The sequence below is a fragment of the Heterocephalus glaber genome, unplaced genomic scaffold (genome assembly GCF_053883595.1).
Source record: "Heterocephalus glaber isolate CG9 unplaced genomic scaffold, H.glaber_assembly_v1.0 deba00001760, whole genome shotgun sequence".
Lineage (NCBI taxonomy): Eukaryota > Metazoa > Chordata > Mammalia > Rodentia > Bathyergidae > Heterocephalus > Heterocephalus glaber.
The window spans coordinates 8,458,449-8,470,764 of NW_028258457.1; the positions used below are offsets into that span (position 1 = coordinate 8,458,449).

General features: G+C 55.5%; 1 protein-coding gene across 2 annotated transcripts; it reads left to right on the plus strand.

Annotated features, from left to right (window-relative positions):
• Window positions 1–707: 707 nt before the first annotated feature.
• Cdc37 (cell division cycle 37, HSP90 cochaperone) lies at window positions 708–10,435 on the plus strand. Of its 2 annotated transcripts, none has more exons than XM_004865494.4 (8): window positions 708–1,196; window positions 6,151–6,426; window positions 7,038–7,146; window positions 7,229–7,344; window positions 7,426–7,548; window positions 7,957–8,139; window positions 8,232–8,303; window positions 9,864–10,435. In XM_004865494.4, the coding sequence occupies exons 1-8, from the start codon at window positions 1,095–1,097 to the stop codon at window positions 10,017–10,019; spliced, it is 1,137 nt and encodes a 378-aa protein (XP_004865551.2). In that variant the 5' UTR covers window positions 708–1,094; the 3' UTR covers window positions 10,020–10,435. The 2 variants fall into 2 exon arrangements, with proteins under 2 accessions (XP_004865551.2, XP_021100721.2); XM_021245062.2 differs by having other exon boundaries at window positions 976–1,196; window positions 6,888–7,146.
• Window positions 10,436–12,316: the final 1,881 nt, after the last annotated feature.

Consider the following 12,316-nt stretch of genomic DNA (forward strand, 5'->3'; position numbering starts at 1 on the left):
CCCCCATCCCCTAGCTCGCTGGAAGGCGGGGAAGAGGCGCCCCTCGTCCCGGTGGCTGGACTCCTCCCATCCCTCTTTCCCCCAGCCGAGCACCCTTTAATCTGAGATAATCCTTGGCCCTAGGCTGCAATACGGCTTTTTATCCTCCTTTCAAAGCGTGGGTTGGGATGTAGAAAAGTGCGCACCAGGTCCCCCAAGCTGAGTTGAACCCTTCGAGCCTCGGCTGAGGTTGGGGACCCCAGAAAAACGGAGAGGCTATGAGCAGCCCGAGACTGCTGTGACAACGAAAGCCCCCGTCGGCGCCTCCACGATCCCTGCCTCCTGGACGCAGGGCCGGCTCAGGTCGCTGGCTAGACTTTAGCGACACTCAGCGGCCGCGGAGAGATGGCGTCCGAGATCGGGTCTGGGGATCTTCGGTGATTTCAAAGGGGTGTACGGGAGGAGGCTCTAGCCCACGGGTAGCTGGAGAAGGGGGCGGGGGCTGTGGTCCGAGCCCAGCAAACACCAGTTACCTAGGCAGGGCCAGATCCACGTCCACCTCCGAACTCTCGAGGGCAGGGTCACACCCTTCCCCTTTAGGCCGCCTAGAACAGGGCCTTGAAAGTTGCATCAGGTCAGGCACTCCTTCCTAGACCAGAGTTAAATCTCCCTTCGCCAGGGGCATGAAGCAGGTTTTTCAGTTGAGGCCCCGCCCTCTGCAGTGGGTCCTGGCTGATGTCACTGCGGCGTGGCTAAGGGAACAATCCTCTCAGTCCTGTCAAACGCCCACCGCGGGCTGGCGAGAGATGACGAGGGCTAGTGGTTGGGGCGACCACTGGTCTGCCCACCGGAACTGCCTAAGAGAGAAACTCCAGTAGACAAGGCAGGGTCGCGGCGGGAACTCCCGGAGCTCCGAAACACGTGCTCAGGGACCTTTCAGGCGGGTCCGGTTGCTAGGGCCGCGGGGAGTTACTAAGGACGTGACGTCACGCGCGGTTGGGGCGTGGACGCCCGAGCGGAAGGGGAAGGGGCGGAGCTCTGCGGACCGTGGCTCCAGTTCTGCTGCCGCCGCCTCTGCCACCACCAGAGGTAGCGGGCTGGGCCGCCGAGGTAAGATGGTGGATTACAGCGTGTGGGACCACATCGAGGTGTCTGACGATGAGGACGAGACGCACCCCAACATCGACACGGCCAGCCTCTTCCGCTGGCGGCACCAGGTAGAGCATGGGAGCCCCTCCCCTTCCCCCTGCGCGGGACCCGAATACTGCAAAGTTCTGACCCCTAATACTGCCCAGGGTTCCTGCCCGGACACTTAGGGTTCCTGCCCCACACTCTAGGCTTATAAACCCCAATACTGTTGAAACTCCAATACTGCCGGGACCCCGCGATCTCCGGGGCTCTCCCTCAGCCCTCTGTGTAGAACTTCCCATTGGTGCTTAGGGCTTCATCGTAGTCTGTATTTCCAAACCGAGCCTTGTGAGTCCCCAAGTTCTATGTGCACCTTTCATTTTCACCCAGAACTCCGCCTCAGAGTCTCGACCCCGAATTCTGCTAGATGATCCCCTATCCTATTCAGGTACCTGCTTCTGATTTGGGATCCTCCATCAACCTCTCTTCAACTCCTAGAGTCAAGACCCTCGACTTTTTCTTTTTTTTCCAAGACAGTCGCTATTTAGTCCTGGCTGGCCTGGAACTCCTAATCCTCCTGCTTCAGCCTTCTGGGTGCTGGGATCACAGGTGTGCACCTTGCACCACCCCGCCCGGCACAATAATTTGACTCTATCCTGAGGTCTGCTTCTTGGGGTCTTGACCAAAGATTATCATTCAGACCCAGAGACCCCACGCCTTTTCCAGACTGAGCTCTGCCTCACCTGATAATCTGTTCCTGGCCTGGGACCTATTTCCTAACGTGCCCCACCAGGGTCCGAATTCCTACCTAAGACTTGGGGTTTGGGGGCGAGATTTAGCTCAGTGGTTCTGCCGCCTGCCTCAAAAGCGCAAGGTCCCAAGTTCGATCTCCAGTACCAAAAAAACAAAAACAAAGACTTGGGGTTTTGGAACTTGGTCCCCCTCTGTATATCCACCACCAGCTCCACCCAGAGGGAGTGTCCATTTCCAGCCACTCACCACAGGTGGCACCTCCAGGAGTTCCTGTCTTCCCTTACACAAGGAAATCATGCCTACTTAGCTTCCTGCACAGCCAGCTCCTTGTCCATATTGGGTATTGCAGACCCATGACCGCTCACCCTGCGATACTGCCTTCCTGTGTGAACCTTCACCACCCAAAGCCCAGGACCCCAAACCCCCACCCTGGCACCTTCTGTTCCCAGCCTCCTCTGCTGCTGTCAAACAGGGACCCTCTTGGCCTTATTACAAATTCACTGCCCATTTTTTTTGTGGTACCTGGGATCAAACTCGGGACCTTGCGCTTTCAAGGCAGGCCCTGGAACCACTGAGTTAAATCCCCCACCCTCACTGCCCCTTTTTAAAAACTCTGCTCACATCAGGCTCCCCCCCACCAAGACCTTGGAATCCCAAGTCTGAGTGATCTATCTTCTGCCACACCTCTTCTTGCCCAGTAGTACCCGAAGAGCTTCCTGTTCCCATAAATCAGAGCTCCTGTGCCCACATACTTGTTCCTGTCACTCAGACTGAGGGTGTAGCCTTATCAGAGCCTTCCAGTTGGGAACTGCCCACCACCCCTCCCATGGGAATCCTAAATCACTTATCTAGAATCTTCTTAAAAAAAAAAAAAAAGATAAAAAAAGGGCCAGGGATTTAGCTCAGTGGTTCTGCCGCCTGCCTCGAAAGCTCAAGGTCCCGAGTTCCATCCCTGGTACAAAAAAAAAAAAAGATTAGAATCTTCTAGAAGGCCCTTCCCCATCCTTCTGGGACGTGGCATTAGCTCCTTCCTACCTGTGACCTTCTGTCCCCCCTCCACAGCCATTCCTGAGATTCCTACCCCCTTGTTAGAACCTGCTGGGTAAGCCACAGGAGTGTGGGAAGAAAGTTCTAGCACTTCTATTTCTTGCTGTGTGTAGCGTTTTATTATGAAATATTTAAGACCTCCGCAAAGCTGTAAAGACTATTCTAGGGAACACCTATTTCTGTCACATAAAGAGGTTAATCTTACTACCTCATGGAGAACAGTTTGGGCCTCCCAAGTGGGAGGCTGCCCCTTCTGCTAGCACAGAGCTGTTTCCCGTCCTGCTGCTGTGGCCATAGTAGGGAGGAGGGGAGACAGGGGCCTGAGTGTGCCAGCCCTGCCCCTTCCTGCTTCAGGCTATGATGCTAGGAGAATCATACCCTCTCAGAGGCCATATGAAGTAGGATAATGTGGCCCCCACCTGGGTGAGACGCTTTTAAGACTGCAGTGAGGGAGTGAGAGTAGCTCAGTGGTGAGCACCTGCCTGGCATCATGAGTCCCTGGGTTCCAAAATACAGAATGAAATGAGCCAGATGTGGTGGCAGGCACCTATAATCCCAGCACTCGGGAGGCTGAGGCAGGAAGATTGCTGTGAGTTTGAGGCCAGCCTGGGCTACATAGTAAGAAAGGCCAACCTGAACTGCATAGTGAGACCCTGTCTCAAATTTTTGAAAAAGGATGAAATAAGCCTAGCTCTGAAAGGCAGGACCTAGGAGGGAGTCAGTAGTCTGGAGATGGAGTGGGGATTGGTTAAAAAAGAGTCATCAGGGTCATGGTTCCCACACAGATCTGACCACCTGCTGGGTTCAAATTTTGGCTCCTTGTGTGTCACTGATGTGCTCTGTGATGTCCAGCAACTTGTCTGACCTCTCCGTGCCTCAGTTTCCCCAGATGAGAATATGAATAGGATCCATCCACCCCATAGAGTTGCAGTTAGGGTTAGCTTGATCATTTAATGTCAGGAACACTCTTGGGACCATAGCCGCTGTTATCATTATTTAGGTAATGGTTGTTTTATTTTATTTTTTTAAACACAAGGGCCAGGGATGTAGCTCAGTGGTGCCGTACCTGCCTGGCAAGCACAAGGTCTTGAGTCTGATCCCTGATACCAGGAAAAAATAAATAAAAAAACAAATTTCAGGGCCGGGGATTTAGCTCAGTGGTTCCGCCACCTGCCTGGCAAGTGCAAGGTCCCGAGTTCGATTCTCGGTACCAAAAAAACAAAACAAAGCTAAACAAATTTCAGCCTGTAATCCCAGCACTGAGGGAAGCCAGGGCAGGAAAAAAACAGATGAGCAAGAGTCTTCCCAGCCCCAGCTGCCCAGCACCCCCCACCCCCGTCCAGAGCCAGCTGCCGTTAGTGGTTTCTTCTGGCTCCTTGCAGCGAGCCTGTTTTGCTCTCTGTGAGGCAGGACAGTGCCACCTGCGGAGACTGCTTTTCTCATGGCTTCTGCCTGACCCAACCTGCTGTGCCTGAATATAGGAGGTGTAAACCCCAGGCTGGGCACGCTGCCCTCCAACTCTGGGAGGCGTTTTTTAGCTTTGGCATCCCTGGCAGCCAGTCAGAGGACATTGGGGAGGGCGGTAGCAGCCCCAGAAGCCAGCTGGGTGGCAGGTTCCTGCTGCTGCTGACCCCAGTTACTCAGGAGGCTGAGGCAGGAGGATTGAAAACTCAAGGCAGAGCACCCCACACCCCAAAGGCCCCAGGGTGGCACAGACCTGAGTCTCAGCAGTGCTTTGCCCGGATCTACTTCCGGGCACACTGCCTCCAAGAGGGCATGGAAGGAAGTCCGCAGGCCATTCTGGTGGCAGTGATGAGGATGGGGTGACAATAATAGGACGCCAGGCACTGTGTTGGACACATTCTTGGTCCAGTCACACGGAGTGCTCCTGGGAGACCCCATTTCACAGAGTGGAAAATCAAGGCCCAGAGAGGTTTCAGCAACCAACTAGGTGACCAATAAGTGGCAGGGTGGGGGCCTTGCAGATGGCTGACAGCTGCTCACGATCCTCCCGGCCAGAGACTGATCGAAGCACTTGAGTTTCATTTCCTTAAGCCTCAGAAGAGTCCTGAAGAGAGATTGATTGTCCCCTGGCACGGACGGCAATGGTGGCAGCCGCCATGGGAGTGGCACCACCCACGGGTCCAGCGCAGCCTCTGCCTCTGCACATGCAGACAGCTCCTGACTCATCAAGGTCCCTGTCTGGGCATCTTTTCCTTTGCGATACCAGGGGCTTAGCGCAGGAAGCACTGATCTACACCACCAGCCCTATTCACTTTTTTTTTTTTGGTGCCGGGGATCTAACTCGGGTCCTTGTGCTTGCGCAGCAGGCGACAAAACCACTGAGCTAAATCCCCGGCCCCCTATTCACATTTTGAGACAGGGTCTTCACTCAAACTTGTGATCCTCCCGCCTCAGCCTCCCAGAGTGCTGGGATTGCAGGCATGCACCACCATGCCCCGCCCTGAGGTTCATTTTGAAGGGGGAATCAGAGCTGGCCTGGGACAGCAGGCAAAAGTACCCTCAGTATATCTGTAAGGGTGTCAGTCAAAGGTAGCATCTAGAACTGGGGACGGATCCCTCAGTCCAGCATCTCACTACCTGTCCCATGTTTCCAAGCCCCTACGATGCCAGGCCTGGAGATACAATAGCAAGCCAGTCCCCTCTTCATGGAGGGCTCCAAGCTAATGTTTGTGGAAGGAGACAGTGCTGAAAACGTAACAAATGTTCCAAGATGTCAGTAGGTGGCCAGTAATGAGGAGAAAGACATAGCAGGGTACAAGTGGAAGGTGAGGCCAGGCATGGTTGCACACACCTGTAATCCCAGCACTTGGGACGCTGAGGCAGGAGGATCCCGAGTTCAAGCAAGCTTGGGTGGGCAACATAACATTCTCGTGAGACACTCTGGATTTTGGGGGGCTTTTTTTGGTTGATTTGATTTAAGACAAGGTTTCACCATGTCCAGGCTGACCCTGAACTCGCAGTGATCCTCCTTCCTCAGCCTCCCAAGTGCTGCCATTGGTTTGCCCCGGGTTCATTCCCTTGTACTGGGCAGATGTGCAGGGCCTTGTGCGCCACAGTGAGGTCCAAGCTTTGCTCTGTCTGAGTGAGTGGACCCTGCAGAGGGAGTGGGGCAGAGGCAGGACCTGTGCCACCCAGGATGTGCCCCGGCCCATGGGCAAGGGAGGAAGCCGGGAGCACACGGCGGAGTCAGGTGCCTGACACCACCCCGGCCCGCTGCAGGCCCGCGTGGAGCGCATGGAGCAGTTCCAGAAGGAGAAGGAGGAGCTGGACAGGGGCTGCCGCGAGTGCAAGCGCAAGGTGGCTGAGTGCCAGCGCAAGCTGAAGGACCTGGAGGTGGCCGAGGGCGGCCAGGCAGAGCGGGAGCGGCTGCAGGCCGAGGCGCAGCAGCTTCGCAAGGAGGAACGGAGCTGGGAGCAGAAGCTGGAGGAGATCCGCAAGAAGGAGAAGAGCATGCCCTGGAACGTGGACACGCTCAGCAAGGACGGCTTCAGCAAGGTGCGCTTGGGCCAGGCATGGGAGGCCAGCACGCACGTGCGGCCGGCTCCACAGGGTGGGGGCTGGGTATGCTCAGTGGCAGAGCGTTGGGCTCGCTTCCGGGTTCCTTCCCAAGCACCGCAGGAAAATAAAAATAGCTGGGCATGGTGGTGCATGTCTGCCATCTCAGTACTCTAGGGGGCTGGGGCAGGAGGATCACAAATTTGAATGCAGCTTGAGCAACTTAGTAATTTAGCAAGACCCTGTCTCGAAAGATAAAGGGCTGGGAATGCAGCTTAGTGCAAAGGCTCTGGGTTTCATCCCCAGTACTGCAAAGTTAAATATTAAAAACCAAAGCAAGTACTCCCTTTGGCAGTACATACACTAAAAACCAGTGTGGGGTGGGTGGGCAGGAAGGGCAGTGTGGGGATCGGGAAGATGACACACCCCACCCCCACCCGTCCCCTCTGATCTGCCCGAAGGCCCACACTTCCGCCACGTCGATGCTCAAGGCGCTGTCACCCAGCCGGCCTCTGCTGTGGATGGGATGGGCGAGGCGGCCACGGCCCCCTCGCAGCCCCAGGTGTCCTATGGCCATGCCCCAGCCCACTTCCTCTGTCGCCCTCTCGCAGAGCATGGTCAATACCAAGCCTGAGAAGGCGGAGGAGGAGTCGGAGGAGGTCAGGGAGCAGAAACATAAAACCTTTGTGGAGAAGTATGAGAAGCAGATCAAGCACTTCGGTGAGTGGCACTGGCGCCAGAGCCAGGTGAGGGCGCCCAGGAGCTTCGGCGCAGCCAGCACCTCCCCAACCCCTTCCTGCAGGGATGCTCCGCCGCTGGGATGACAGCCAGAAGTACCTGTCTGACAACGTGTACCTGGTGTGTGAGGAGACCGCCAACTACCTGGTGATCTGGTGCATCGACTTGGAGGTGGAGGAGGTGAGTGGAACCCAGCCCGGGCTGGGTGAGCGCTGGCCTGACACCGCCACTGGGTGACACCGCGCCTCTGTCCCCTGGCAGAAATGTGCGCTCATGGAGCAGGTGGCCCACCAGACCATCGTCATGCAGTTCATTCTGGAGCTGGCCAAGAGCCTCAAGGTGGACCCCCGTGCCTGCTTCCGGCAGTTCTTCACGAAGATTAAGGTATCGGACTCACTGCTGCGTCAAGACAGCTTGGGTGTGGAGGACGGAGACCTGTCAGACGGCAGCCACAGTTTTGAGCTTGAAGACAGGAGAAGCCTGTGTGGGGAGTGGGGGTGGGTTAAGGAGGCCTATAGGGTTTCTGAGCTGGGAACACAGAGTAATGGAGCTCCCCTTCCTGAGACTGAGGAGACCGGGCAAGCTGGGCAGGAGGGAGTCGGAGCTCCCTGTAACCAGGCTGCGTCTGAGGACATCACGGACATGGTGGCGTGGTCTGTGGTCTTTAGTGGCAGACAAGGAGGTCTCAGGCGAGAGAGACGAGGAGAAGAGAGGTCAGGTTCTGGGGTGCCCGTGGTGCAGTTCCCATGCAGACGTGGGGCCCTTGTCCTGTGTGCGCCCCACTCCCTGCAGACGGCTGACCGCCAGTACATGGAGGGCTTCAACGACGAATTGGACGCCTTCAAGGAGCGCGTGCGTGGCCGTGCCAAGCTTCGCATTGAGAAGGCCATGAAGGAGTATGAGGAAGAGGAGCGCAAGAAGCGGCTGGGCCCTGGTGGCCTGGACCCAGTTGAGGTCTACGAGTCCCTGCCCGAGGTGTGGACCCAGCCCCAGCCCTGGTGGGTGGCAGGCAGGCAGTGAGCAGCCTGGCCCAGGGACGGGCCTGACCCCACCCTCTGAACCCCCAGGAGCTGCAGAAGTGCTTCGATGTGAAGGACGTGCAGATGCTGCAGGACGCCATCAGTAAGATGGACCCCACCGTGAGTACAGCTGCACCCTGCCCTGCTAGAGTGGCCTGTGGGTGGTGGCGGTGGCCTTGGGGGAGGGTACTGGGAATTGAACCCAGGGCCTCTGCACTGAGCCACATCGTCAGGCCTCTGTCTTTTTGAGACAAGGTCTCACTGAGTCATGAAGTTGCTCAGGAGGAGCCTTGAACTTGCACTCCTCCTGCCTCAGCCTGTCAAGTGCTAGGATTACAGCCATGTGGCATCATGCCTGGCTAGAATTGAGTTTTTTTTCTTTTTCTTCCTTTTTTTTTTTTGCGGGGGGTTACCAGGGATTGAACTCGGAACCTTGTGCTTGCGAGGCAGGTGGCAGAACCACTGAGCTAAATCCCTGGCCCCCTTAGAATTGAGTCTTAATAGCTTTGAGCTGGGTGTGGTGCTGCACACCAGTGATCCCAGCACTCTAGAGGTTCCCCATGAGTTCAAGGCCAGCCTGGGCTACATAGCAAGAGCCTGACTAAAACAAACAAACAACCCAAAAGAAATGGCTTTGATTTCATTCCTACTACCTGGCTTTCTGTTTGGCCAAATTGGTTTCCTCGTCAGTAAAATGAGCCTCAAAGCGGACACATGCAGGTGGTCCTTAGTGGGTAGTGGCCAAGGGCTTCTAGAAACTTCTGTGGGATAAACACCATCTAGCCCAGTGTCTGCAATCTCCAACTGGAAGGCTGCCCACCTGCCTTTATTGGGACGGGGAAGCATTTGTTGTATTGTCTTCAGCAGGTTTCACAGCACAGCCACAGACTTGGAGGGTAGTGAGTGGAGTCACTGATGGTGGCCACGTGTATAGCTTGCAGAGCCAAAAACATGACCTCTCTAAGCTGTGCAGAAGTTTGGTGGGGATGTAGCCGGTGACGAGGCTTCCCTGGTGTGTGTGAGGCCCTGTCCCCCTGACCAAGTTTGCTGACCTTGACATTTAAATTAAGGTTAAATAAAAATGTAAATGAGAGCCGGGGATTTAGCTCAGTGGTTTCACCACCTGCTGCACAAGTGCAAGGACCCGGTACCAAAAAAAATGTAAATATTCCAGGCCTGAGGCTTAGCTCATTGGTGCCACTGCCTGCCTCGCAAGCACAAGGTCCTAAGTTCAATCCCTGGTACCAAAAAAAAAAAAAAAAGAGTAAATGTTCCATTCCAGTGGGCATGGTGGTTCACGCCTCTAATCCTAGCACTCCGGGAGGCTGAGGCAGAAGGATTTCGAGCTCAGGGCTGGCCTGGGCTACATAGTGAGACTGTGTCTCAACTGAAAGTTTCATTTGTGGGGCAAGTAGTTTAGTTGTGCTTAGCACACACAAGGCTCTGGGTTCATTCCAGCACCATTCTGTAAATCCCTGGCCACACTGGAAGGGCACCACACCTCTTGTGGCTGGTGCCTGCTGTGTGGCACGGAGTGGCCAGTAGGCCATGTCCTCCACTGTGGAGACTTGTTCTGGCCAGCTCTGATGGGTAAACAGTGAACAGGGTTGGTCATGGCAGGAGACAGCAGGCCACCTGGCAGTGGCATCCCTGCCTCACTGCCCGCCCTTGTCCCTGCAGGATGCTAAGTACCACATGCAGCGGTGCATCGACTCGGGGCTCTGGGTCCCCAACTCCAAGGCCAGCGAGCCCAAGGAGGGGGAGGAGGCGGGCCCCGGGGATCCATTGCTGGAAGCTGCAACCAAGCCAGGCGATGAGGAGGATGGCAGTGCCTGATCAGCCCAGCCTCCGCCCGCCGGTCTGCAGGCCTCTGTGCATCCCTGCCCAGAAACACAAAATAGACGCCATCTCCCTGCCCTGGCTTCCTCCACTTTGCTGCTGTCCCCAGCCGGGCCCTGCCCCCCCCCCTCTGGCCCCGCTCCCCACGCTCCTCCCATCGTCTGCGCGTCTCCGCTTTGAGCCGAGTCCAAGTCGAGGGGTTCACTGCCTGCAGCCCCCGTCAGCATTATGCCAAAGGCCCGGGGGACCGGGGAAGGGCAGAGGTGGCCAGCCGGCCCCCTGGGAGGGGGAAGGGTCCCCAGCTGGGGCGGCCACCCAGGGCCGCTGGGTCACCCAGTTGTCTCTGTCCTCTGCTGTCCAGGCTTCTGTTTGGGAAACAGATACAATCTTCTAATAAAAGATTTCTGATGCTCTTGGAGGGCCAGCTGTGCTCCAGGGGTACGGGGGACCAGTGGAGTGCTGGGGACAGGGACAGTACCGGCTGTGGCTTCCACCTGTTCCCGGAGATACCATTCCATCAAAGAACTTCCAGATCCTCCCCAGGCATGGTGACCCACACCTGCCATCCCAGCACTCTGGGAGGCCCAGGCAGGAAGATGGAAGTTTTATTTTATTTTATTTTTTGGTACTGGGGATCGAACTTAGGACCTTGCACTTGTGAGGCAGGCGGCTGCACCACTGAGCTAAATCCCTGGCCCTGGAGGATGGAAGTCTGAGTCTAGCCTGGGCGATTTACCCAGACCCTGTCTCAAAAAATTAAAAAGGCTGAAAATGTAGCTCAGTGCTCAGGTGCTAGGTTCAGTGCTGAGTGCTGTGTTACAAAAAAAGCCCTAGATTCTTGGTCCCCCTGACCCCAGCACCCGCATCATGCTCTGGGGTCCCGTCGCCTCTGGTCCTGAAAATGGCCCTGCCCTTGGGAACTGGAAGCGTGTGCATGCACAGCCTGGTCAAGACGGTACCCTCTGCTTAGCAACTTCCCAGGGTGAGCCTGGTGCCCTGACTCAGGCCTGTACTTCCCTCCATTCAGGAGGCTGAGGCAGGAGGATCAAAAGTTCAAGGCCAACTTGGGCAATTTAGCAAGATACTCTCTCAAAAGGATCTGGAGGTGGTGGTGCACTCCTGTAAAACCAGTGCTCTGGAGGCTGAGGCAGGAGGACCAACAAAAGTTAAAGACCAGCCTGAACACAGCAAGACCCTAACTCAATTTTTAAAAAAAATTAAAAGGGCTGGGGTTGTAGCTGTGTGGTGGGACACCTGCCGAAGTTGCTGAAGGCCCTGGGCTCCATCCCCTCCACTGCAAATGAGTCAATAACAGATCAGTAAGCCCAAGACACAAAATACCCACAGTGCAGCGGGCACTTCCGCCAGTCCCTGCCTGAGGACACCCCCAGGAAGCTGCACCCCTCTGTGGCCACAGCTCAGTGCCAGTGCTCCTGACTGAAGTTCTGCCTCTGTTTCTGAGTGCCATTCATGTCTCCCCAGCCAGCCTGCCTCACCTGGCCTGTCCATCATCACTTCCTCTATTCTGTAGGTGCCACCAGGGCACCCTTGTTCCTGCCATGTCCACCACAGGGAAGAATCCTCACCCAGCAGACTGGCCAGAGACCTTTGCCAAAGCAAGGATGGAGGCAGAGACCGCCAGGATGCTTTGTGCTCATGGCACCACTAGGGGATAACAGCAAACTGAAAATGGGGTGAAGTCCTCTAGGTGCTGCGTGGCAGGTGGAAGGGGTTGTTTTGTTTTGTTTTTTTGAGCCATTGTCCCCTGGACATCCATGTGCCTCCCTCCTCAGGCCACAAAGATGGTCTTATGTGGGCATCTTAGCACATGCCTATACTCTCAGCTACTCCAGATGCTGAGGGAGGATTATTCCAAGTTGCAGAACAGCTTGGGCAACTGAGTGAAACCTTGTCTCAAAATTAAAAGGAGTGGGAGTGTAGCTCAGTGATAGAGTACCCATGGGTGCAATCACCTGTCTAAAAAAGAAAAAAAATTTCTTGGCACTCAGGAGGCTGAGGCAGGAGGATCACCATGAGTTCAAGGCCAGCCTGAGCTACATAGTGAGACCCTGTCTCAAAACAAACTGCACAAAACAGATCTATATGTAGTGGAAAGGAAGTATAACCAAGAAATATTATTAAATGAACAAAATTGTGCTTCTTCCACCCCAGGCTCCATTCTAAGCTATTCTTTTCTTTTTTTTTTTTTTGTAGTACTGGGGATTAAACCCATGGCTTTCACAATGATTTACACCTCAACCTGCCTCTCTCTCTGTCTCTCTCTGTCTTTCTAT